The sequence below is a fragment of the Abrus precatorius genome, unplaced genomic scaffold, assembly GCF_003935025.1.
Source record: "Abrus precatorius isolate BTA unplaced genomic scaffold, Abrus_2018 Scaffold4, whole genome shotgun sequence".
In the NCBI taxonomy this organism is placed as follows: domain Eukaryota; kingdom Viridiplantae; phylum Streptophyta; class Magnoliopsida; order Fabales; family Fabaceae; genus Abrus; species Abrus precatorius.
This window is the reverse complement of record NW_020874384.1, coordinates 9,665,774-9,693,432: the sequence shown is the minus strand read 5'-3', so window position 1 is coordinate 9,693,432 and position 27,659 is coordinate 9,665,774. Positions and strand designations below refer to the sequence as shown.

Below are 27,659 nucleotides of genomic sequence, written 5' to 3'. Positions count from 1 at the left end.
TATGAGCATGGTTGAAACTGTTTGCAACCTATAAAATCACGTTTATGATATTTGCGTGAATATGCTTGATAATTTTAAAACAAAAATTATGTCAAAGTCATTATTTTGTCGCTCAATCATGAAATCCGTTGTTTTTGTAATAAAAAGAATTTACTTGAATATATAAGGATAAAAATGTTTTGTAAATTAACATTGCATTATTACTTCAACAGTTTTTGGATGTTCTCGTTGATAATTATTTGTCAACAAACTCAAACGTTATTTTTACTATACTGACTTTTCAGGAAAAAGATTTAAAGAAGACCCTTTTAAACTGGTTTTTTAAAATAAAATATCATGTTTTTTCATTAGTAGTTTTTATGAAAGGAAAATTAGTAGAGACAAAGTAATCAATTAAGTAAAATGAGAGAAAGGTTTTGTTTTATAAAATTAGTTGAAAGCAAAGCTTGTGGTTTATAGTTGATATGTTAATCGAAATTTTATAGCTAGAAGTTTATAATTAATTGATTAAATTAAATTTATTTAATAGAATTAATTGTACAATTAATTAAAATGTATTAAATGATAAAAAAATTGTATGAATATGAATTATTTAAATTAAATTAACTTTATACGCGTACACTTAATATTATATTATCATAATAGGTTAAAAGTATAATAAAACAGATATTTTAGGTCCTGTGTTGAATTCAAACTATATTTAGAATGTGTTTGATTATAAATATTTCACATAGAAAAAATTTGTTTTAGCTGAAAATAATGATTTCTTTGTATTTTGATTATAAGAAAGTTAAAATTAATATTTTTATCCTCTAATTTTAAAGTAAGATTGAATTTTATCTTTCAATTTTTTTTTTCATTTTAATCCTTTAATTTGTAAAAATACTTTAAATAAATAATTTTTCTGTTAAAAATGTTAAAAGTTGTCGTTTTTTACGTAAGTGTTGTTCATCGTTTTCCCAAGAGTGAATGTCTTTGCCTTTTCCTCTTCTCCACCTTTTTGTTTTCCTTACCGTCTTTGACGAGTTTGAAAGGAATGGATGACAGAGTTAACATTGACACGAGTTGAATGCGAGGAAGTGAAATTGAGAGGATAAACTTGTTGAAAAATCTTTGCAGGAATCTTGGTGCATATCTTGTGATTTGTTTAGTCTTCGTCGTTTTGCTTTTTAAGCTTGCGATTCAAGCTTTGCAAATGGCAAGGGGTTAATTTTTCATGGTAGGAGTTAGATGGGAACAAAAATTTAGTCATAATTATTTGGGTTTGAGATAACACAGAAAAGCTTGACGCACTTCTCTGATACAGTGGTGTTGTTTATTCAATTTGATTGTGTTAATACTAAGACTCTTTTTATTTGATAAACGAAGATGAAGATCATAAAGAGAAGAAAAGGAAGATAAAAGAAAGGAGAACCAAGAAACTTAAGAAAGACAATAGTAAACTGTGCTCATTACATGACACCCAAAAAAACAAATTTTTCTAATAGAGTTAATATTTTTAATTGAAAATATCTATTTAAAATATTTTTATAAATTAAAAAATTATAATTATTGAATTCTTTGAAATTTTTCAACAACAAATTATAACTTTCGCTATTTATATTTATGATTTTATATTTAAAATGTATATGCAAATTTGAAAACTAACAATGAGGAGGAGGAGGATCACGTTTTAAAGATAATATAGTTCATAATGTTGGTGTGCAGCATTATTTAACCCAGGAAGAAATTAAAATGACTAAAATTATTATCCTAATAGTTAAGAGAGTATTAAATAAGAATATAAAAGAAAAATTGAATAAAATTGATAATAGGAGGATTGGCAATAAAATTGATTGAAAAAAAGAGGTTTTTAGGGTGGGCAGTGTTCATAGGAGAGAGTAGTATTGTTTTTGGTCTTTCCCTTTGAGGCATCCAAAGGAAAATCGTTTAGGGCAGAGGGAATGGAAGACATTGAGGATTTGCTGATTGGAAGCAGAACTGCATCTCCACCGGGCTTTCGTTTGCCGTTAGCAGCGGCTGTTGGCGTTGGCGTTGGCGGTGGGACCAAGCGGAATCAACTCGCTTCGCCTTCGCCTTCGCCTTCGCCTGCAATCCCTGGCACTCAGGTCTCATCGCATTATTCTTTTTGTTTCTGTCTTTTTCTAATTTCTAACTGTTTGTGGTTGTTCCCGCAGACTATCTACATGAAGACCTTTGGATGCTCTCATAACCAGGCAAGTGCTTCTCACATCTTATCTTAATTCACTACGATTTTATGCTTTCAGCTTAGTGAAGTTGAGTTTTTTATTTGAACAGAGTGACAGTGAATATATGGCTGGTCAGCTTTCGGCTTTCGGTTATTCATTGAGCGATAATCCTGACGAAGCAGATCTCTGGCTTATAAACACGTCAGCCTTCTCTCTCATTCATGCTCTTTACTTTTATTTTATTTTGTGCACTCAATGTATCTTAGAATCTAGAACAAGGTTATTCTTCTGATATCTATTGTTTGTATTAATGAATATGTATGTCATTGGGGCGAAGAAATCATCAAACAAACTATTGAATAGTAACATGAATGCATCATCTTTTAGAAAACCGTATATACTTATGAAGAGAAAATCATGTTAAATAATTACTGCTGCAGTTGCACAGTGAAATCCCCAAGTCAATCTGCCATGGATACCATCATAACAAAAGGAAAATCTTCAAATAAACCACTAGTTGTTGCTGGCTGTGTTCCACAAGGAAGTCGAGATTTGAAAGAGCTGGACGGGATCAGCATAGTTGGAGTCCAGCAAATTGATCGCGTTGTTGAAGTTGTGGAGGAGACTTTAAAAGGTCATGAAGTACGGCTCTTGACCCGTAGGAAATTGCCAGCACTTGACCTTCCAAAGGTTTGAATTTATTTCGTTATTCCTGTTCATTTTGTATGGAGATTTCTTCCTTGCCTCAATTATCTTGTATATTTTTATTTTCTAAATCAGGTGTTGTATGGTGTGTTTTATGCTCTGGCATACTATAGTGTATATTAACATGAATTTTGCAAATGTGGGGATAGATTGTTCACTGTACTTCTGTTAACAGGTGAGGAAGAACAAGTTTGTTGAGATTCTTCCTATTAATGTTGGTTGTTTAGGTGCTTGCACTTATTGCAAGACAAAGCATGCCCGTGGTCACCTAGGAAGTTACACAATTGATAGCCTTGTAAGTACAATGATAGTGAGCTATATGTGTTTGTGTTTATTATTCTCAGTTTGCTCTTTTAAATTCATTCATCATTTATGCAGGTTGGGCGTGTAAAATCTGTCATATCTGAAGGAGTTAAAGAGATATGGCTTAGCAGTGAAGACACCGGGGCATATGGTAATTTCTAATTTTGGTCAGAGTCCTTCAATATCTTTGACTAATTTAAGATATTTTTGGACCGGATCTTGAGAAATGTCCTATTAACTTGCACTCTAGACAATTAGGTTATTAAAAAATGTTACAAAATTGAGATAGGGTTTTATGTCACTGATTTCTTGGGTCATGATGTTTTACAGGTCGTGACATTGGTGTCAATCTTCCAACTTTATTGAATGCCTTGGTAGCAGAACTACCAGCTGATGCAAGCACAATGCTGCGTATTGGAATGACTAATCCACCTTATATCCTTGAGCATTTGAAAGAGATAGCGGAGATTTTGCAACATCCATGTGTGTACTCTTTTCTGCATGTACCAGTTCAGTCTGGAAGTGATACTATTTTGAGTGTAAGTCATAAAAAGTATTAATAAGATTGTATACAACAATATGCTAAATAATATATTGACTAACCTGAATGTCTCAGACAATGAATCGGGAATATACTGTGAGTGAGTTCAGGACTGTTGTCGATACCCTAACTGAGCTTGTGCCAGAGATGCAGATTGCCACTGATATTATATGTGGATTTCCTGGTTAGTGAATATTCTGTTATATACTTTTTCCTGCCATGTGTAATTTTATGTGCAATAAACATCAAGTGTTAAAATAACTCTTGAAATTGTGAGTTATTTAGTCCAAAAACATGCCAAATTGTAGGTCTAAGCTTGAGATTCTTATACACTGACTGAATAAATGACAACATAATAAATTTTTGGGTCATTTATGAATTGGAAATGTGAAACAACATTCTCGTTGCATATAAGATTAGGGTCTTGCTAACCAGTGGCCTAAGGGTAATGGTTAAGGAATCAGTAAATATAAACTTTTTATTGACAATTGTGTTGGAATGCATTAAAATAAAATGTAGGAGTGAGTACATTTTTACATTTTCTAACAAAACATTTATACTTTTAATTCCTTAATCAGTGGCCTTATGATTGAAATGGTTTGGTATTGATATAGATAATCTAGAAAGCATAAAAAGAAAGTTAGTGCATGGATCTTAGTAACACTTATTTCTTGTGATTTTTTAGGTGAAACTGATGAAGATTTTGTGCAAACTGTCAACCTTATTAAAGAGTACAAGTTCCCTCAAGTTCATATTTCACAATTTTATCCCCGACCAGGTATGTGATCTGACATAACTTCATATTGAATGCAACAATCATAACTTCATTTTAAGGACGAAATCAAAATAGGTACCAACTACCAAGTTTGTAGTATAGTTTAGAAGTAAGGTTACGGTGTCTTAGATCCATGCTCCACATGGTGCTGTGTACTTGCAGTTTGTTTTCTTTCTTTCTTTTTCTTCCCGACCAAGGGAAGGGTGGGGGTAGTTACTGCCTTATGAGTTGCAACTGTGCTTAAAGGGGTAAGGTTGTATACTTTTGAGCTTCCCAAACCCCATGCTTGTGAAACCCTTGTGCATTGAATTACCCTTTTTCATGATGATAGAGTCGGTCAGCTAGTAAGGCCAAGACCTCCAATTAAACACGTGTATTCCAGGCGGGTTCCAGGCTGTAAGTAGAGGCAGAATAACTAACTGATGATGGTAGTTAGATAGGGAAAAGATATAAATAAGAGGTTATGCTCCTCTGTAGGGGGCTGTTTTTTTGGGGAGAAAAGGTTGGAACTGATTGTTGGAATCAGTTGGGGAAATTCTTTCCCATTACCTTCAGTTTTGTTTGTAATCTGATCTCTTTTCATCAATAATACAACTTCTCTATCAAGAATCACATTGATTCTTGATAAGAATATTCAGATCCTATAATTCTTGCAAATTCTATTTTCAACTTTAACACTGGTATCAAAGCACCGATCTTGGTGCCTTGAAAAGCTAATTGGAGCAGCGCGTGAGAACGAGGAGCATGGCAAGAAATTCTGATGAATGGGAGAAAGAACGCGAGATGATGACGCGATTGGAATTAACTGAGGCAAGAACAAAGAAGAATGAGGAATTATTGATGGCCATTGCAGCAAAATTAGGGATAGGCCAAGAAGACGCCTCCAGTGGACATGAACGTGAGACAATTGGAGGAAGCTTTGGAGCAGAGCATATCGATTCTGGAAAATGGAGGAAACTGGAAATTCCAGTTTTCGCAGGAGAGGATGCGTATGGGTGGACTCATAGATTAGAGAGGTATTTTGTTGTGAAAGGCGTGACTGATGAGGAGAAGATGCAGGCTATTATGGTAGCTTTGGAGGGAAGGGCGTTGAGCTGGTTTCAGTGGTGGGAACAATGCAACCCAAACCCTAATTGGGAGGGGTTTAAGTATGCTGTAATTAGGAGGTTCCAGCCTTCTATGATCCAAAATCCATTTGAATTGTTGTTGTCCTTGAAACAAACAGGAACCGTAGAGGAATTTGTAGAAGAATTTGAGAAATATGTGGGGGCGTTGAGAGAGATAGATCAAGAATTTGTCAAAGGCATTTTCATGAACGGACTTAAGGAAGAAATGCAAGTAGAGTTGAGACTCTATGAACTCAATACACTTTCAGAGGTAATTCAAAAATCGTTGATGATTGAACAGAAGAATGCTGTTTTGAACAAGAAGAATAATTCGCAAAATTTTAGAGCATATGGCAATTATAGAAATGGCCCTTATAATAGAACTGTGATGCTGGAATCTAAGAATATGATTGAAAAGAAGGGAGAACCTGTGAGTTTGGGGGTAACTGTTCCACAAATAAATTCAGGACAGTCAAGGGAGGGACCAAGAAGCAGAGGAGGAGAGTTTAAACATCTCACCGGAGCTGAAATGAGGGAGAAAAGAGAAAAAGGGGCTATGTTTCAGATGTGATGAGCCCTATAGCTGGGAGCATAGGTGCAAAAATAAACAATTGAGGATGATTATTTTAGAAGAGGATGAAGAGGAGGAAGGCTTAGATGAGAATCAAACAGTGATGAGGAATTTCAATGCATTGCAATTGTCTCTGTATCCAATGACTGGATTCACTACGACCAAATCTTGGAAGGTGGGAGGGCAAATTGGAGATAAGTCTATTGTCATCCTGATTGATTGTGGAGCTTCCCACAATTTTATTGCAAGGGAATTGGTGGAGCAGCTTGAGTTGAGAGTGGAAGACACATCGTCATACATAGTGGGGGTGGGAGATGGACATAAAATTAAATGCAAGGGAAAATGTACTCAGATAATGATGATGATGCAACAGATCAAAATAGTCCTAGACTTCTATCTTTTTGGACTAAAAGGGATTGATGTGGTGCTAGGGTTAGAATGGCTGGCCAGTTTGGGAGAAGTTAAGGCAGATTTTGGCAAACTTGAACTGACTTTGAGGCAAGGGGGAGAGTTGCTCAAGGTGATAGGGGATCCTGCTATGACCAAGACTGAATTGTCCTTTGGGGCATTCATGCAAGTGCTCAAATCAGAGGGGGAAGGTCTGTTGTTGCAATGTGGAACAACAACTAATTCGGAAAAGATTGAGCAGAAAATTCCAACAGATGTGCAGAAGTTGTTGCAAGGTTTCCAGGATGTCTTCCAAGATCCACAGGGTCTACCTCCTAGTAGAAGACACGATCATGCAATACATTTGAAGGAGGGAGCCGAAATTCCAAATTTAAGGCCTTACGAGTATCCTCACTATCAGAAAACTGAGATTGAAAGATTAGTGATGGAAATGTTGGTTGCGGGAGTTATAAGACATAGCATCAGTCCTTATTCTAGCCCTATTTTATTAGTCAAAAAGAAGGATAGAGGGTGGAGATTTTGTGTGGATTATAGGGCTTTAAACAAAATTACTATTCCCAATAAATTTCCTATTCCGATTATAGAAGAGTTATTGGATGAGAATGGAGGGGCTTCTATTTTCACTAAACTTGATCTCAAATCTGGCTACCATCAAATAAGAATGAAGGAGACGGATATACCAAAGACAGCATTTAGAACTCATGAGGAACACTGAGTTTGTTGTCATGCCATTTGGTTTAACCAATGCGCCCTCAACATTTCAGGCATTGATGAACGAGGTTCTTAGACCTTATTTGAGAAAGTTTGCTTTGGTGTTTTTTGATGATATCTTGGTGTATAGCCAAGATGAGCAATCTCACATAGACCATTTGCAACAAGTGCTGCAGGCTTTAAGGGATAATTCTCTAAAAGCTAATTTGAAGAAATGTACTTTTGGACAGAAAAGCTTGGAGTATTTGGGGCATGTTATTTCAGAGAAGGGTGTAGCGGCTGATGAGGCCAAAGTAGCTGCAATGAGAAATTGGCCTATACCAAAGGATGTTAAAGGCTTAAGAGGATTCCTTGGACTCACGGGGTATTACAGAAGATTTGTGCAAGGTTATGGCAAAATAGCCAAACCTCTTACTGATTTGCTTAAGAAAGACAGGTTTTATTGGTGCGAGGAGGCTACTGCAGCATTTCAACAACTGATAAATGCTATGGTGGTTTTGCCACTCTTAGCTGTTCCAGGGTTCCAGGCTGTAAGTAGAGGCAAAATAACTAACTGATGATGGTAGTTAGTTAGGGAAAAGATATAAATAAAAGGTTATGCTCCTCTGTAGGGGGCTGTTTTTTTCGGGAGAAAAGGTTGGAACTGATTGTTAGAATCAGTTGGGGAAATTCTTTCTCTCTACCTTCAGTTTTGTTTGTAATCTGAGCTCTTTTCATCAATAATACAACTTCTTTATCAAGAATCACATTGATTCTTGATAAGAATATTTAGATCCTATAATTCTTGCAAATTCTATTTCCAACTTTAACACATGATTTAATTTGCTTATGCTAAAACTAACCCTAGATTATAAAGAAATGTTCCTTGCGATCAAGAAGTGCTCCCAATAACTGGAAGGTCACTGACTGTCTTAATAAATGCATTAAGTAGTCATGCGAAGTTCTTCCATTTATCATTTTACTCTTTTTGAAAGGTGCTACTGTATGGTACTCATTCTTGAGGGCCATGCAATGACCCCATCCTTTTGAATGACTATTGAGAGGTGCATATGTGAACTATTGTTTTGTCATTAACATTTTTTCTAATTATTATGAACAAACAAAGAAAATGCAGAAATTCCTGTTTATTAATGATACAGGGTACATGATCTGCTTACTTTTTCTCTCCCCCAGTCTCTCTATTTTAGGTGATTTTGGTTAATTGCTTTTCTTGACATCTGAATTTAGTGAGTCACATTTGCACTGATAAATACATTTTCTCTTAACTGATTGGATGTTAGGATTTAAAAAGAAAAACTATTACAGTACTGGGGTGGGGGTTGGGGCATTGGAAAATTTGCATTCACTAGGTTTGAGTTTGATGCGTACAAATTTTGCCCATCCAGATTACCACCACCAGACCAAAGGCCTGATAGCATATTCGCATTCATATAAGATGCCTTTACCAGGAGATTTCTTTACTTTGTTTTAAAATAATTTTCCTTACTCCTGAGAAATAATAATAATAATAATACTGAAAAATGAATAGGGACACCTGCTGCAAGGATGAAGAAGGTTCCAAGTAATGTGGTGAAGAGAAGAAGCCGTGAACTGACAAATGTCTTTGAATCCTTCACACCATACTCTGGGATGGAAGGCAAAGTGGAAAGAATTTGGATTACTGATATTGCATCTGATGGAGTTCACTTGGTAAGGCAGTGTGGTAGATCTTGAATAAAAAATTGATTTTTGTTGCCTTTAAATTTATTCCATTAAAGTGGGTCATTTGCTGCATTCATGTGCGTGACGGGCTGAAAGAGAGATAAGGTTTTTTTTTTTTTTTCCTTTTCCATCTTTTTAGCTCATTACATTTATCAAGAGTAATATTGAAAACCACAGTTTTTGGTTTCTAATTACAATCTTTGGGAATTAAATTGGTGTAGCTCCAAAACTCTCTTGCTTTCTTTCCATGGGCCTGGAATCTTCAACACATCAAGGGTGTTGGAAGAGGTCTACTCCTATAGCATAACCATGGGTTTGGGGCCTCTTCTAGATCATAAAAGAGGGTGGGATGGGATGGGAGGAAGAAGAATGTTGTTTTTTACTTTTTGTTGCGAACTTGCAATTATAAAATGTGAACTCTTTAAAGCTCTGAAGCACTCTTTATATTGAACTTGTGACTTCTATATATTACGTATTTATTTGTGGTACCTATCATCTAATTATTTTATTTGTCGATGCCGAAGGTTGGCCATACGAAAGGATATATACAAGTTCTTGTGCTTGCTCCAGACGATATGCTGGGAACTTCAGCAACGGTTAAGATAACATCTGTGGGAAGGTGGTCAGTTTTTGGGGAAGTAATTGAGAAGGTCAACCATGTAAGCGGGAATAAAGCTCTAAACAAGCTGGTTCCTAATCAGGATATGCCTTCTCTCTGCTATAGCCCAGCCAAGACTAGTGGAATCTCAGTAGAGCCAGAATCCTGTGCTTGTGGAAATGACGGCTGCTGCAGTCAGAGTACTGTCAATGGTAAGAGTGATAATTCAAGAGGCACTGTAGTGTTACAGAATCAAAACAAAAGAAATTTCATCGGATGGATACTGAGGAAGCGGAAGCATCTGCACAAAAGGGTAGAGAGTGAGCTTGTGTCAGGATCTGTTCAAAAACAAGAAGGAAGCGGAAGGAAGTGGGACCTCGTTGACAAGGCTCTTTTGTGCGGAATATCTATCAGCATCTTGACGATTATTGCTCTAATAGTAGCTCGTACATTCAATGTTATCTGGTCCCAGTAGAAGGCCGTTAATTTTTATTTTTATTTTTTTCCGAATTTTGTATTCCAAAGTTTTGACGTGTATAAATTGCTTGGATTTCATAAAGTGTTTTCGCGGGTATTTAATGTATTGATATGATTTGATTCATAGAAAATCCTTTTGAGGATTGTTTTATGAGAGGGAACTTGCTTGCTAGTTTTAGATCATCAACACTGCCCATACCTTTGCAATAGTTACCTGTCGCGGTTAACAATAATAGGAAGTACTGCATTTCGTAATTAAATAAAGCTGTTGCGAACATGAAGAAATATTTATTATCACAGCTGAAAATGAAGCTTTGGGATATACATACTTTCATAAAACGGAAGTGTGCTTTTGGCAGTGACAGTGGAGGGGTGACTATGCACATATTTGCTGTACTATTTATACCCTCTTTGATTTACGTGTAATGGTGCAGGTCTGTTTATTGATACATATTATTTGTGCACAATAATAATTGGATGAGAAAGAAAGAAAAGAAAAGAAAAATGGAAGGGGGGCATCATAGCATGGTATCCGATTTGGATGGCAATCTCTTGAAGAAATTAACAGGTACGGACGGCATCTTGCTCCTAAACCGAGGATGACGCAGCATGTAGAGGCCTATTAGAATTGCAACCACTTGGAAGGGAGTAACATAGATGAACACAGCCCAAATGAGTGAGAAGATGATGAAGATAGAGGTAGCCCTGGAGTCTCTCCAACTCAATATGGCTTGAGCTCTTTCTCCCTGCGTAGCCAAGTCTCCGACCACAGTCTGCACTCTCCCTGCCACACTCCGCAATCTGTCATACCTCATCCTCACGATATCAGAAGGTCTTGTAGTGGGAAAATTGTCGAATTCCTCGTCCAGTTCGTCCGGGTGGGCAGCTTCAGCCTGTGAGAGCCTCGCATCCATGTGTGGTGGATGCCTTGGCCTGAACCGGTAATTCCAAATCCCAATCACAAACAAGTAGAGAAAAATGGTGGGCAAAATCAATTCCGGGTAGCAAACCAGTATGAAGAACAAGACGTGAACGAGGCACGTGGTCACCGGGTTTCTCCATGTGCAAATGTCATGGAACCATTTGCACACCACCGTAACTCCGGAGAGCAGCGACATTATGCGGTGAAAATTGGCTTTGCTTCTCCTAAGGCTCCACATGTGGTAATCCACGTCAAGCATATACTCAACTGTTTCGCGTCTGAGGGGAGGCTCGGCCCTGGAGAGGCGAGCTGCGACAATCTGCATGGCCTGGTGGCGAAGCCAATCAATGTGCTTCACAGGTATTGGTTGAACATAATGCATTTTGGGAAGCAAAGGCCTCCCATACTGAGCCACCATGTTGACCCAAGCAGTGCAAGTGAACCTTATCGCCAAGTGAAGCTCTCCGTTCTTCTTGAGGCCATTGGGTAAGAGAACCAGCAGGGGATAGAAATGAGTATACACCCTGTCAGTTTCCAGAGTCGATAACCGGATTCTTACTTTTCCAATTCTCTGATCTCTCGCATCACTGCTCCCGTTTATGTGGTGGTTATCAAAAACCCCAATTGTGATCACTGTACAGGGATCATATACTTCCCACGTATACTGCTCGTTCCATCGAGGGGAGAGTGTGTCTAGCAGAGTTCTGGTTCGAACCCATTTGTTCCCATACTTCGCCACGCAGTATGCATCAGTAGTCCTTCCTTCCTTGGCCTTCATGGGTAGCAAATTCCGGGCACTAAGTATCCCAAGTTCCAGAATTCCAATGTTTTTCTTCCTCAAGTGTTTGGATGATGGCTGAAGATCGCTGCTGAAATGCGTGGACTCATCCAGTACGTGATACCCTGCCTCCAGACACACTCGCAGGTGAATCTTGCTCGAGAATTTCTCCTTCTTCCTCTCGGTTTCTTCCTCTCCAACTGCACTGGGCCTGTGCAGATTGTACCAGCGAGAGTCGGGGAGCTTGCTGGTCTCGTGTCTGGGAGAAACACTTCTCACCGATATGATCTCTCTTCCTAAGATTTCTACGCTGGGACCCACTCTGTCCTCAACCGTCACAATGATGAAATCCTCAAACGGCTCTGCCGCCACAAACATGAGCTCATCGTTCCAAATGGGGTTGGTGGTTCTCATCTGAGAAGGTCTGGTGAATCTTATCTGATTCCCCAATTGCACTCTAACAATAGCGTCGGGTGCTCTTCCTTTGTCGGAAGGGACCAGATCTTGAGCCTCAATCACTTGAACTCTAACATAGTAAAGTTTGGGTGAGAAATATACCTTTGAGCGAGTGTTTGAGAGGTTGGAGTGACTAACGTTGTGAGCATCAGAGTGCCAGGCCTCAGGGAAGGACTCGTCTGCTTGTGTTCCCATCCAAACAGCGAGCATGATTTCTCCATTATTCACTTTTAGCCCTTTCTTGTCCTCCAATCTGTACCATTGAGGAGCCAAGGGGCTATCTGGGGGTACCCGAAGAGGAACCTCTGTGAGATCAAACGTAACTCTACCCACAAAATCGTCTTTTCCAATGTCCTTGTCTTTCACAGTCACTTCAAGCAGATTGGATTGCAACCTTTCCTTGGAGAAGGCGAATATTTGCTTCCAAACAGGGTTCTGATTCTTCTCCAAGTGCTTGGTGACGCCCTTGTAGTTTCCCAGCTTCACTTCGGCATAAGGGTCAAGACTCCCCGATATATCCATCACCGGAAGATCCCTTGCCTTCACCACATTCACATACAAGTAATGCATCTGTTCCACCAAATCGTAGGTGGTCGATATCTTATCCCCTCCTCTTCCTCTGTAGCGCAAGCGTGCTGCAAGGGGTGGACTCGTCTCCACCAATGCATACTCTGGGTTTTGCTTCGGCATCTGCATCAGCATCACGTTGGGTGGCCCAGCTTTCGCAGAATCCACCCTCTGTGCCACGTTGGGTTGAGGAGGAGCCTTTGTTGCTGCAGGAATGGAGTGAAAAGTCCTCACTTCCTTTTCTTTCTTCTTTTTCTTCTTCTTCTCGCCATCACCCACCACGCTTTCCTCGTCTATCATGTTAGTGTCTATTTCTTGCAAGGGAGTCTCCTCGTAAGGTTCGGCTTCGGGTTCCACTGCTTCTGCTTGTGGTGGTGGTTGTGGCTGAGGTTGAGGTTGAGGTTGTGGGGGAGGAACCGTGTGATCATAAACCGCATAGAATCTAAGAGCGATAACTCCCTTGATGTTGGAAAATAGAAAGCGTCTCTCAAGCGGGTAGCGTTCCACGTCAGCCTCAGACTCGGACAGAGGAATAGAAACGCCTGCAATTCTCACCCTTCCGAGGAAATTCTTATGGTTGCTACCTTTTCGATCGTTGTTGTTATATACAACCACTTCAATTGTTTTGTGTGGAAGATCTCTGGGGTCATTAATGTTGAAAACAAACTTGTCATTCCAGAAAGGGTTGAGGTCTTTGTGCTTTGTTTGAGTTCTGTGCTTTTGCCCGTCAAATTCAATCTCTACAAAGGGGCTGGATGAGCCTTCCCCATCTTTGGGTGTGAGGTCGCTGGCATTCAAAACTTCCACCACCAGCTTGTTCATCCTTCTAAATGATTCAATTCAATTAAAGCAAAGAGTAGGAGTGAAGAAAAAAAAAAAGAAAAGAAAAAGTAGACAGAGTTGGCGGTAGCGGTGGTGATGAGATGCTCATTTGGAGTGTTAGAGAGAGAGAGAGAGAGAGAAAGAAATGCGGATATGTATTGCTATTCGGTGGCCCCTTCTTTCATGTGCCTTTCCATCGCTACACTTTCATTCTACCGCTCTTTGCTTATAGGTTGATGTGCTTTTTGGATAGAAGATTCAGGATCAGGACACTTCCCAACCAAAACCATACACAATTACACTTCTTTAATTTCATGTGCTCTTTTTATTTTGTAGATTTACATGTAACATAATAATTATGTATATTAATATGATTTTTTATATATTATTAGAATTAATCTTTTGTTCTTACAGAGGTGCTGGTAGCTGTTTGTAGATTTAATTATTAATCTATGGGTGGGTTGTTTGATTTCGATTGTCATGATGTGGGGTGGAAGAAGAGGATAAAGTTTAGGTGGATGAAATAAAAATAATAAAAAATAATTAAAAAAGGTGGGCCAGATGGGGAAGTATGAGAACATTCAAGCACTATAATGTTTTTAATAAACAATTTTGAAAGAAAAAGCAGATTTCACTTTTGATGGGGATATCTCCCTTTCAAAGGAATTAAGGCAGATCCATTATTCAAAGGGGCAAAGGAGAGGGGTCTCTCACTGTCTCTCTCTCTCTCTCTCTCTCTCTCTCCCCAAAACAAAACCTGTCAAAGTCTTTTGTCCAAAAGCTCCGCAAACTAATAAATTTGCTTTTGCTCGTATAATACAGTAATTAACAAATACAACTTTTGTGACTTTTATGTTGTTGCTTTTTACAACTCCACGCTATATTTTCGTTCTTTTACTAAATTTTCACGTGAAATTCACATAAACAGGCCTTGCCTAATTCAAAAGAAGAGAACTCGAGTCACATAAATTTAATACAAGAGTGTATTAAAAATATTTAATGCAATATTTTTCTGAGAGTAAAGTTAACATTTTTTAAAAAGAAAAACATGGGAAAAGGGTGCGTAAGCCGCGACCTTGGGTGAGTCAGAGTCAACGAAACTTGAGACCTAACTTAATTGTGGGCAGGTTTGCTTTGTCATACAATGGACCCAAACCTTTCCGGTCTCTGCTTCGAAACGTGCGTGTCGGTTCGCATTTACGCTCTCCATTCCTCTCTCTTTTTACTCTTCTTTTCTGTTTTTTTTTCTTATTTTATTTATCATTTTTAAACTAATATTTTAAAAGATATAATAAAAATTATATTTAACATTTTAGTGAAAATTTATAAGATTTAATATAATAGTATTAAAATATTATATTTTTATAAAAATTATTTTTATTGCATATTCTTAAATACATTAAAAAAACTATTTTTTTTCTTTTTTGTCTCTTTTTTATCATTAAAACAGTTTACTTTTAATGTATTATTCACCGTGTTAACTAATTAAAATACATCATAAATATAGCTTTCTTTTATCAATAAGTACTATTATTTTAACATTTAATTTAAATATTTATACCAAACACCTTATACATAATACAAAACAGTTATGTTATAGTTGTACAAGATGTTTAATATAGACACCAGCGTGAAAATAACATTGTTCATCAACAAAATCAAGTATTAAAATAGAATTATTTTACATTAATTAATATAAAATTTAACTATTTTTATTAACAAGACAAGATGTTGAAACAGTGATATTGTTCGTAGATGTAAAGAAGGAGCGTAGATGGATGGCCACATAACTGAATATAATAATACATTAACAGTGAAGCGACCAGCATTCTGATTTCTGAATAGCTAAGGTTTGTGCGTGAGTCCAATCCAACAGATAAGCAGTGTAACGTTCGCTTGCGTGTCTTTGCGCCTTTCCTTATTTTCTGCTTTTCTTTCTCTTCTTTCTTTGTTACATTGCGTTCATAAAAAGTTATATTAAAACATAGAATTCGGCCAAAGTTTCGTATGTATAAAAAATAAATAAAAAAGTTAGATAAATTAATTAATTTATTTATAATTTTTTTACCTTTAATCCTTAAAATTGAGTTTAAGAAAAATATAATAAATACTATTTGTTACAGTTGTACATCTACCTATCTTTTTACTTTTCTCAACATAAACAATCGTAAAAGGACAGCATTAATAATGTCTTATACGGTTACTGCCATATTCAATGAAATGAATTTAGCCAAACAATTTTTTTTATTACGGAACTGTTAATTCTTTTAAGAGTATTGAGACTTAAGGTGTATTTAATATTTTTAATTACATTATAAAATAAGTAATAAATGTGTTTTTTTTCCTATTAAATACCTATGTTTCTTTAAACTTTCTTACATTATCAACTGATATTAACGTTATTTAATTTTTTTAAAAATAAAAAATAATACTTTCTTTGATTCTAAAACTGAGAAATTATTAAAAAAATTTGTAAACTGAAATATATTTTACGAAGGGTCTAGAAAATTTTAAAGAAAATAAATTACATTTTTCTCGGTTATAGCTTTTTACTTTCCTGTGTAATTGTATTAAATATTTAAAAAAATATTTTACTGCTCTCAACTTCGATAAAAGATAAAATACGCATGGTCTTATAACCATTTTTTTATTTTTTATTATCAATTAACCCTTATAAATAGTAAAATGACACAAAAAACCACGAAGAGATATATGAAAAAATAAAAAATATATAATCGATCATTTTATATATATTAAGTATCATATTATTTGTTACATAATTCTACAATTCTTGAAGAAATATTTATAAAACATGAATGAACAGGATCTTAATTTCAATATAAAACCTTAAACAGCAATAATAATAGATTTTGGTTTGATGAATGATTGAGGTAGATGCGGTGAGGCTGTGAACAGCAATTCATTTCCTATAAATGAAATGGTGAAAGCGATGTGTGGTGTCGTATTGATGGTACGTGTTATGTTTCTTAAATATTTGCAAGCCAAGTTGGTTTCGCACCACATGCCAAGTGCACATTCTTCTTTAACCTTTTCAGAAGAACGTAACTGGGCCTCAAGAATATACCCCAATAAAGTAGCCCATTCGTCTTTGCCTCTGCATAAGCCTTTATATCAACTTCTAAGGCCTTTGAGGGGACCATAAACCTTCTCCTACTCTCTCTTCCAAATGACCACCTAACTCCATTTTTGACTAATATGCACCAAGGGACCACTCTTGTTTAGAGCTTATAAGTGTGATTAGATGCTTCACCTTACAACTCTGGTTAATTTAAAATAATTAATTATTATGATATTTTTCTAAATTAAGAGTGTATTCTATATTATTCTTACTGTGAAACAGTAACAAACATTACTTTTATATTAAATATGTACAAATTTAACTTATAATTTTATATACATAATTTTGTGGTACTTTTCAAGACTAAGAAAATATTTTATATTATTTTTATCGTAAAATAATCTCAACCGTTTATATTATATTAAATACGTATAATAAATAATAAGAATTAGTTGTCTACCTTTAAAAAATATAGATATTTTTAATTTTTAAAATATTTAAAAATATATAAAAATTAATTTAAGAAGTGTATAAAATGTATTTCTAAGATTATGCATGTAATAACAAGTACATAATTTTAAAAAGAGTTGGAATGAGTTTACTTATTTTGTGTTTAAGTTAAACTATTATTATTAGAAAATAAAACGTTAGGTCAAATTCAAACATATTTTATCATTTGGTTAACCAGGACTTTTAAGATTAATTCTAAATTTCTGAAAGTGTAAGTTTTATTTTATAAAATATCTTATTTTGTATATTCTAAATATAGTAAATATATTCTTTCTATTATTTAATCAGAAAAATTCTGATAGCATATCATAAACTAATAATTTCAAAAGCTTAAATTATCACGTGAAACCATTTAAATAGTGTTTAGATTATGTTTCTAAGATATTCCTCTTTCTCTTGTATCACATCATGTCTATCATGATAACATATTAGGGGTAAGCGAGTGCGGGTTTACTTGCAAACCCGATTAATTTATCCAAATAAATAACAAAATAATAAATTGGTTTGGATTTAAAAGGTAAAATCTAACTTTAATAAGTTTTAATGTTGAATTTAAACATTTAAAAATCAAACTAATATATATGAAAAAAAAATTAAGATTTATTTGATTGTATAACAGAAAAACATCGTATTAAAAGAATACTACTCAACATTTTTGTGACTATTAATATTATATTATTTTTGTGAAATATTAATATTATATTTGACTATATTGAAGAATTGTTAATTTATAAATGTATTAGAATACGGAAAATATTAACAATTTTTTAGACTTCATATTTTTTTAAATTTTTGTACTTACACTAAAAATTATCATTCGTAATTTTTAAACTTTATATTTTTATAATTTTTAAAAATATATAATATTTTAATATATATAATTTTTAAATACCATATAAAAAAAATCTCCACGGGTCCAATTACACTCTTATAAACATATGGCTATGGGGAAGCTTCTTTTCCAGGCTGTTTTTATTGTCGTTTCGGATTCACTGGTGGCATCGCTTTCGCTGGTTTTCTGTGTAATAGACTGAGTTATATTCCTGGGCCGGGCTGATTTATTGGGCTGGACTCAGAGGTATCCGTTATGGGGAAGGGGCTCACATATTCATTGCAATTTAAGATAAAAAAAAAAAAAAGAAGAAAAACTCAATACGATTATTGTAATTACCATTTATCTTCCCTCCATTTTTTGTCTAGTACATTTGCTGCTCTTTTTCTTGCATTCTTATTATCAGATCCATCTTTAGATTTACGCTAATTTGAAAGGAAAAAAAAAAACTATTACAACTACCTTCAAATTGTGTTAATATTGAGCATGCATGCTTGATATTTTATTACGCATTTATTGTATATTGTTGGAATGAAAATTTGAGAGAGAAAAAAAACAGTATCTGCTAAAACACTGCATTTGTTACAATCGTCTTCTAAGATTCATTAATCAAAGGAGGCTAATGCATCATTATCACAAGAAAATAACAGTACTACTTCCAGGCATGGTCACCTCTGGTGAAAGGATAGCAAGCTTAAAAATTAGTATTTACAAATGCATATGACTATATGTTGTTATTCTGATTTTGCTTTATGCCAAAAATGAATTCAAACCAGCAAAATCATGTTTTTACTGATACAGCAAATATATATAATCTTAATTTTTAATGCATTAAGATTGGTAAATTATTTAGATTAATTAAAAAATATTTTAATTTTCTCTTTCATTCTTAAAAATTATATATTTTTTTATCATAATTTAATTTGCTTTTACATCCGTTGATATTCAATTTCTAGATTTTAAAAAGGGGAAATGGAATCCCGAGTCTAGACTCGTCCCGCGCTTGCATATCGACACGAAGAATGATACGTGGGCAACTGGCGAGGTCGCATTACACGTGGCGGTCTGTGATTCCATTTCATCATGCAACGTGTCCGTTTACCCTACCGAGTTCGAGACTTATAACCGAACCAATCCTAGAAAGAAACAGCAAAAGCAGTGCAATTTGAGGAGGAAGAAGAAGAAGAAGAATGATGAATGTTTTAGGGCTGAGTCTGGTGTTAGCTTCACTCGCTGCAGCGGGCATTTTCTCTCCAAGTGCCACCCCAGACACGCAGCAGCAGCAGAAGCAAGGAGCGAGCACCATTTTCAAAGAAGGCCACAGAGTTGTGGTTGTTGAATACGACCAAGATGGCCATCAGAACACAAAAATCTCAATCTCTCCAGAACAACCCACCCATCATGACGATGGAGGAGTTCTAGACAGCGCCAGAGATAAGATCAAAGAGGCTGCTTCGGTTCTCCCTAACTTGGGTCAAGGCATTTCACAGCACCCACAAGACGCAACCTTTCTGCATGCACCAAAAGAGCTCATTTGCGATGCCTATGGAAAATGCAAGCACAAGATAGCCGACGCAATGGACAAGACCAAGGACAAGGCTCAAGAGGCCATCCACAAGAAGAAGGATATGATTGCTGCCAACAAGGAGGCTGCACGCCAAGTTGGTGACACTGTTGCCGATGCACTTGGAAAGGCTAAGGAAACGGTGTATGATAAAGCCCATGATGTCCAGGAACACACCAAAGAGACTGCAGAAATATTAAAGGAGCATATAGTTAATAACATTTCAGAAGCTAGGGACACTTTGCGGGACGCCAAAGACGCAATGAAGCGTGTTGCGTGCAGTTTAGGATCCATGGAGACCCTCGGTTCTGTGATGGGGGTGGCTAGTTTGCTGGGGTTTGCCACGGCTTATGGGATGTGTGTGTGGATTACGTTTATCTCCAGCTATGTGTTGGCCAGGGCTATGCCAAGGCAACAATTTGCAGTGGTGCAGAGTAAAATTTACCCCGTTTATTTCCGGGTTATGGCTTATAGTATTGGGATCGCTTTGTTGGGCCATGTCTTAGGCCATCCAAAGAGACTGCTTCTCAACAAGGCTGAAGCATTGCAAGCTTATAACCTTTTGGCCTCGCTTTTCACTGTTTTCGTCAATTCTCTTTACTTGGAGCCTCGGGCCACTAAGGTATCCCACCCACTGTTGTTTTAATTTTAACTAATTACTTTTTCCCATGTTCTTCAAATGTTGCTAATATCATGAAATATGGTTGCTGGATTCTATCTTATTGAGTCCTCTGAATGACGAAAATCAATACTTCTTTAGCTACAGAGTTTGTACATATTTGCATAAGTTGGGTTCGCATTAAATTTATAAATCGCTTTGTCTGTTTTGATTGCTTAATGGTTATATAAAAAGCAAGGAACGAAAAGTGGTAGCCAACGGGTCTCTATCTTATTGAGTCCTCAACTTTCTGCATTGAATTGATCTGTTCTATTGGAAGTGAAACAATGAAATCAATCTCCTGTGCAACATCTTTAGTTTTCTTAAATTCTCGGTGATTTTATGATTCACTAAGCAATTTCTGCTTAGTTTTACTTTTAATAATCACATCTTGAAGAAATTGGTGATTGTGGCTATTAGTTTTAAAATACCAAATTGATTCATATTTTTTCCTCCTTAATGATCAGTTGATGTTCGAAAGGATAAAAATAGAAAAAGAAGAAGGAAGAGGCAGAACGGATCTGAGGGGTGAAGGTAGTAGAACGGAAGAGCCTCAGCAAGCAGCTGATCCTAAAGAACCTTCCACAACCACGCAGAGGACAGATGAGGATGCAGTGAGATCAAGGATAATCAAGCTGAATGACAAACTGAAGAAATTGAATTCATATTCCTCACTCCTAAATATCCTCAATCTCATGTCTCTTACTTGGCATCTGGTTCATTTGGCACACCGTGTTCACCGTACTTGCTAAACCCAACAATACTTTTTTTTAGTCATGGTTGTCTTCTGTGTTGTTTGTATATGTGTTGATATTTGCAAAGACTGTAGTCTCTAGATTTGTATCTTCCAGGTTTGAGACTCCAATATTGCAGCTATATGAATACAGTTTTTACCACTTCTTGTCGTAAAGTATATTTAATTTGGGTTGTCAAATACCGGTAGTGTAGAACACTTTGTTGCATTGCTTCGATCATGGTTAAATCGAGAGTAATTCCTGAACCTGTTCTTGATCCAACTACAGGAGTGGACCTTCCACTTGAGTTTACAGACATGATATGCAATATTATAGCTAGCACTAGTAGTATAAAATTCCATTAATTAGCTTTTCAAATGTACAAAATATATTCTGTTCTTAGTTCATCATTCCCCAGTATGGAAGACATCTACGGTAGATTTATCAATTTTTATGCTTATTTATTCTGAGAGAGCACACGAAAGACAAATGTAGAATCTCAATCTAGCAATCCACGAAAGTATGGGGAAGAATCTTTTGAGGGGAGGGTCAAAAGGAAAAAAGGTGTTACTCGCTAGCTTCTCATGCGTTGGGAGAAGTGTACGTGGTCCTAACGTCCTAACTCGAATATATAGTTTGGGATTTTCTCAATTTCGGTGGTATTCAGTGTATGATTTTGAGTTAAGAACGTGATTTTTATATAATTTTGATTTAAATTCTTTTTAAATAACTGAAAGGTCATATCATTATATAGATAGAAAAATAAAAAACTAATTGAGAATCGAATTTGACAAAGTTAGAATTTTATCTAGTATAGGACAATTATCCAATTCGACAATAGTTTGAGATCATTGAATTGTATTGAAGTTTTCAAAGGATGCTAATTGAGGGAGTAGAAATATTTTGTGGAGCATTTGATTGATACATACAGATGCCAAGAAGATGGTAGTGGATAGGCTTGAAAAAAAATCCAGTTTTACAAGTAGAATTCATAACTAATACTTTTAAAAATTTAGATCTATATTAACTGAATTGATGAAATTAAAAGGAAATGAAGAGCAAGAACTAATAATTGAAGAAGAACTAATCATGAAAGACTTTGTTGGTGATAATGATAGCAACAAGTCATTGGATGATAGTAATTTTGATAATAATAATGATAATTTAAGCACAAATTTAATATGATCTAATTACATGAATTTAGAATATTAATTGAAGAGCAATTTATAGAGTCACTTACGTGGACTTATTTGGGATGCGATTTCTTTCTAGAATCTAGCAGAAAATTAAAAACTTTCTTTGCCTAATTATTCTCTTCTAATCTTAGGTTTTTAATGGGACAAACTTAGAGAACAATGGAATGTGTTACTGTAACGGTAAAGGGGACTTAGCCACTATATTTATTAACCCTAAGCACTTCTATCATGGATTTAGAGGTTAAGCCCACACTGAATTCTACACTAGATCAACATTAAGTGTTTAAAGCTCAAATAATTGATCACATTATTAGTGGACTTAAATATTATCAAATGAATTTCAATATTAACTTATTTTTTGACAAAATAAAAAATCACAATTAATTATAACCTATAATAAATTTTATAAGAAATTTTAACATTCTTTTACTTGGACAAAATCAATTGTGCAGTTTATAATTTTTGAAATTTAAAAAAAAAATGAACCTCAGGCTAATAACATGTGGTCACAAACATATGATCCCAAAATATAGCACTTAATTGAGACTCCATCTAACAAAATCATGCAATATCGAATCATAGCGATAATTGCATCCTTTATTAATACAATTCCTTCCATAGTTACGAATACTACTGATTTCATAGACTAGTCATCTGTGTAGAGTGTGGTTGTAACATCTTAAAATAATTTTAAGTAATAATTTCGCAGAATGGGAGTAATAAAATTTTCATTTCAATAAAAAGATCTTATCAAGAGCTTCATAAAACAGTTCAAAACAATAAATGATTACAAATTTATATCAAAGACTGCTATAGGACTAATTCAATTACATAAAAAATTTTAAAATACAATCTAAGTCCTATAGCAATTCATCATTCCTTCACTGAGTCCGATGCTGATTATCTTGGTCACCTGAAAATAAATATAAGGGTGAGTACTCTACACTATCTAACACACATAAACATAAAGACTCACCTCAAATACTACATATTTTCTAACATATTTTAAATCATGCATCCACAATACAAGCATCTCAATCTCAATCTCAATCACAATCACAATCATCATTCATCATCTATCCCAATTCAAAACACAACTGGTGCATTCACTGCACCAACATTTTACACACGTGCGCTTACCGCATCTAGCCACGCCCACTGTGACACTGTGATCACAATTTCACACCATGAATGATTGCCGGTTACCCCTGCCTCACGGATACTGCGTGGGCAGTCACGGGTCGCTCTGCAAAGGTAGTGATCAGAGGTCAAGTCAGGAGGAGAGTGTATAGCCTGTGGTGCACCCACTCTCATTGTGGTGTAACCACTACTCTTTTTTCCCTAAGGTATTTTTACCGTCCCCATCTTCCACACCTCTAGTGTATTTCTGAAACATTCATAGCATATCATACACGACAATACTTTGCCCACATTTATTCACATTACACGGCACAGAGGCCCACATTCATTTACAGTACATAGCACACAGGTCCATAATTCATTCACAATACTCGGCACATATGTCATTATTCCATCATACAAGATATCGACAGGTCATCTATATCCATTTCCAACATTTACACTATTCAATCATCATTCCTCAACATCCTCGCCCACATTCTCAATTAAGGGTATGTCAACCCCACAATCAATTCACATTTCACTCCAAACACAATTATTTTCACCAAATCACACATTTTCTACTCTCTATTTCAGCCACATCGCAACATCAAGTGCTTCATACTTTTCTTTAATTAAATAAAGATATCCATATCAGGAAAAATCATCAATAAATGTAATGAAATAAGTTTTATCACAAGTTGTAGGAATTAGAGGCCCACTTATATCAGTGTGAATGATCTCTAAGAGGTTTGTACTCCTAATTGCACATTTCTTTTTTGTCTTAGTAAACTTTCCCCTAATGCAACTTACACAAGTTCCTAAATCATCAAAATTCAATGAAGGTAGTATATTTGTCTTTGTCAACCTTTCAACTCTTTCCTTAGAAATATGACCTAAACGTTTGTGCCACAACATTAAGGATTTTTCCTCAACCTAAGATCTTTTAGCAACACAATTTTCAATGACTAAAGATAAAGAAGTATCATCAGAAGTTAAAGACAATTTATATAAACCATCAACTAAAAGTCCATAACCAACAATTCGGGAGTTCAATGTCAAATTTATTTTTCTATCTCCAAAAATAAAATTAAAACCAAGTTTATCTAAACAAGAAACAGAAATCAAATTTATCCTAAAAGATGGTACATAAAATGTATTATTCAAAATCAACTCAAATCTACAACTTGAAACTAAATTGACATCTTCCACTTTCTTCACTAAGACTTCAAGATCATTTTCTACCTTGAGCTTGTTTTCCCTTAAATTGGGCTCCCTCAGAATTTGAACCCTTGTAACGACACACCAATATGAGTTGTGGAACCACTATCAATCCACCAAGAGTCTATAGGAACATCAACTAGATTAGATTCATAATAGATAAGAGCTAGAAAATTACCTTTAGATTTGTTATTATTCTTTAGCCAAGCCTTGAACTTTTCACAATCAAATTTCTTATGTCCTTTCATTTTACACCAAAAATACCAAATATTCTTCTTAAAGACTGTTGGTTTAGGTTCTCCTACATTGTGGCATTGACTCTTACCTGGTTTTACTGAACCTCGATATTGATGAGAACATTAGAAGACTTATTTGCATTTTTCTAATTTTCTTGGCCAGAAGTGGGTTTACTATGGATAGATAAAAGGGCTATGTCAATATTTTCTTTCTTAAGTTTCTCTTCCTCAGCAACATACTTGTTAATGAGGTCGTTCACACTCCAATTTGCACCAATGGTATTATGGGCAGAGTTGTACCTTTCTCCGGAAGACCACTCAAAAGATGTTTAGAGATTGTTCTCTTGATAGCGATTAAGCTCAATCTGTCAGACCTCTTCCATTGAGCTAAATGCTCCTTTTGTTCAAGTGTGCTGTTTGCATTAATTGTAGGCTTATCTCACTTAAGGCTAAGTGAAGATCAGCAATTTCCAAAGAGAAGTCCAAATTTTGTTTCCACTTACTATAGTTTGACCCAGTTAGGATCTCAATAGATGCAGAACAATTATTCATAGAAAAATTCACTGATAAGATAAAACATTAACGCATTAGATCATATCATAAGACAAGATATAGCTCAAGATGAAAAAATAAGCTATCAAAGTGAGGCCCATAAAATAGCATATTCTCCTTTGGTAGAATACACTAACCAAGGTGATTACTCAGGCCAATACCTCAGGTGGGTTAATCCATGAACACACACCAAGCTCAAAAAATTGTCCCCTTTAGGCGGATAAATCTCTCAACTTAATGCATTTTCCAGTAACTCCATCCAAATTCAACTTTCAACCTATACATTCAACTACCCCTTTTGGGCAGACAATCACATGCAAAGATTAAAAACATTCCTTAAATTACAAAAAAAACTTTATGAACCAATACAAATGGTCCCACTTTGGTGGTAACAATTTATAGCAATCCACAAAATTCCTTGCACAGGAATCAATATTCTTTTGTCCAAGTTATGAAACAAACGAATGCATCAAAGTTGTTCTTATTTGTTGTTCTTTAATCATCAATTACATTCACAACATGTTTATACTTAAACAATAACAATTAAATATTAATAATAAATTTATAACAGCAGAAATTTGAATAATAAGTAATCGTAATCTCATCAATTATAATGCAAGTATACGTGAGATAGAATATCTTGTCATAATAATGTAACAAGAATTTTAAATTTTAAAGTGAAAACAACAAAGTGATATCTCAGCAATGCATTTGAAATACACGCAGTGAAAAAATTGAAAACAGTAGATGTATTTGAATTAAACACATAAACGTAGTTGAAAAGTATTAAAATAATAGGCAATATGTTGCAGTAATTGAAATATATGTAATAACAATGGCAGCGGAAAATTTTTTAACGTGAATTTGAATTCATTCATTTAGAGGCAGTAGCAATTCTCAGAATCAACATTACAATTCAATATATATTAATGACACAAATAGGTAATAATTCAATAGATAAACAAAATTAAAACATAACTGAATACAAGCATCGTTGATACGTCAAACGCAAAATAGGTAATATATTAACAATGCAAATAATATTGATTTATTAAAACATCACCGAATACAAACAGCAAAAGAAAATGATACATTACGCATAATTTAATTCAAATTCAGATTGATTAAAGGTTAATAATTGAATTCCAAATCATGTAATTCAGGCTCTGATACCAAACGTAAGGAAAAATTTAATAAGATCTAATTACATGAATTTAGAATATCAATTGAAGAGCAATTTGTAGAGTCACCTACTTGTTGTAGACATCATTGATTGTGCATAAACTTACATGGGATGTGATTCCTTTCTAGCAAGAAGCCAAGAACTTTCTTTGTCTAATCACGCTCTCCTAATCTTAGGTTCTCAATGGGGCAAACCTAGAGAGCAATAGAATGTGTTACCGTGACATCAAAGGGGACTGAGCCACTATGTTTATTAATCCTAAGCACTTCCCATCATGGACCTAGAGGTTAGACCCACACTGAATTCCATTCTAGATCAACATTAAGTGTCTAAAGCTCAAATAATTGATCATATTATTAGCGGGCTTAAATATCATCAAATGGATCTTAATATTAGTTTGTTTTTTGACAAAATAAAAAATCATAATTGATTATAGCCCGTAATATTTTTATAAGAAATTCTAACAAGTGAAACTCTTTCAGTCATTAAAAATGATTATTTAAAAGATAATTTTGATAGCGAAGATGAGGGTGTTATAATAAAAAAATTTCTAAATTTAAAATGTCTTAAGCAAGAAACTTAATTTATTTTGAGATTGACTTTAACTTATATTTTGAAAGAAAAGAGTATGTTAGTGTGCATAAAAAAATGTGTACCTATAAATAATAAAAAAAAATAATAGTTGTGAAGTGTTTACCTTTTCTATTTAAGGATTTCAAAGTTTATATTTTTTACTTCTAAGTCGTCACACTTATACTTGTTAAAGGATTGCTAAAAATAGCTAAGTAAAAACAAGTTTATTGGTTAAGAAATTTATATTTACTTTGAGGTATACTTCAAATACAAAGAAAGTCAGTTTGATTGGTGAAGCAAAAAAGAGATGAAGGATTAAAATTGTCCAGATACCAAGTGTTTTGGAATTAGGCTCAATCATAATAGACAAAAATATCAAAAGCAGCCTAACCCAACTGGAACACATTTATTATACAAAATTACAATTTGATGTCCAAGTCAATAGGAAAAAGACAAAAATACATGAATTCAAGAGCTCAAAAAAGACAAAAATCTACGCAAGTGGCACTAGTTTTGAAACACTATAGAAACATTGTCAATTGTAGCAAGGCAAAATATCATAGACGCTCATC

At 34.9% G+C, this 27,659-nt stretch overlaps 3 protein-coding genes across 3 annotated transcripts; 2 read left to right on the top strand and 1 right to left on the bottom strand.

Annotated features, from left to right (window-relative positions):
- Positions 1 to 1,845: 1,845 nt before the first annotated feature.
- On the top strand, positions 1,846 to 12,003 carry LOC113864273 (threonylcarbamoyladenosine tRNA methylthiotransferase). The gene is made up of 12 exons (XM_027497818.1): positions 1,846 to 2,108; positions 2,178 to 2,216; positions 2,299 to 2,390; positions 2,630 to 2,879; positions 3,070 to 3,189; positions 3,273 to 3,348; positions 3,528 to 3,736; positions 3,814 to 3,922; positions 4,424 to 4,516; positions 8,838 to 8,998; positions 9,535 to 10,050; positions 11,694 to 12,003. Exons 1-12 carry the CDS (start codon positions 1,944 to 1,946, stop codon positions 11,865 to 11,867), a joined length of 2,004 nt encoding a protein of 667 aa, XP_027353619.1. The 5' UTR covers positions 1,846 to 1,943; the 3' UTR covers positions 11,868 to 12,003.
- On the bottom strand, positions 11,892 to 13,630 carry LOC113866093 (FT-interacting protein 7). The gene is made up of 2 exons (XM_027500983.1): positions 12,107 to 13,630; positions 11,892 to 11,996 (listed from the first exon to the last, which is right to left on the bottom strand). Exons 1-2 carry the CDS (start codon positions 13,628 to 13,630, stop codon positions 11,892 to 11,894), a joined length of 1,629 nt encoding a protein of 542 aa, XP_027356784.1.
- Positions 13,631 to 19,244: 5,614 nt separating this feature from the next.
- LOC113866001 lies at positions 19,245 to 21,025 on the top strand. Its single transcript, XM_027500863.1, has 3 exons — positions 19,245 to 19,458; positions 19,573 to 20,237; positions 20,741 to 21,025. The coding sequence occupies exons 1-3, from the start codon at positions 19,245 to 19,247 to the stop codon at positions 21,023 to 21,025; spliced, it is 1,164 nt and encodes a 387-aa protein (XP_027356664.1).
- Positions 21,026 to 27,659: the final 6,634 nt, after the last annotated feature.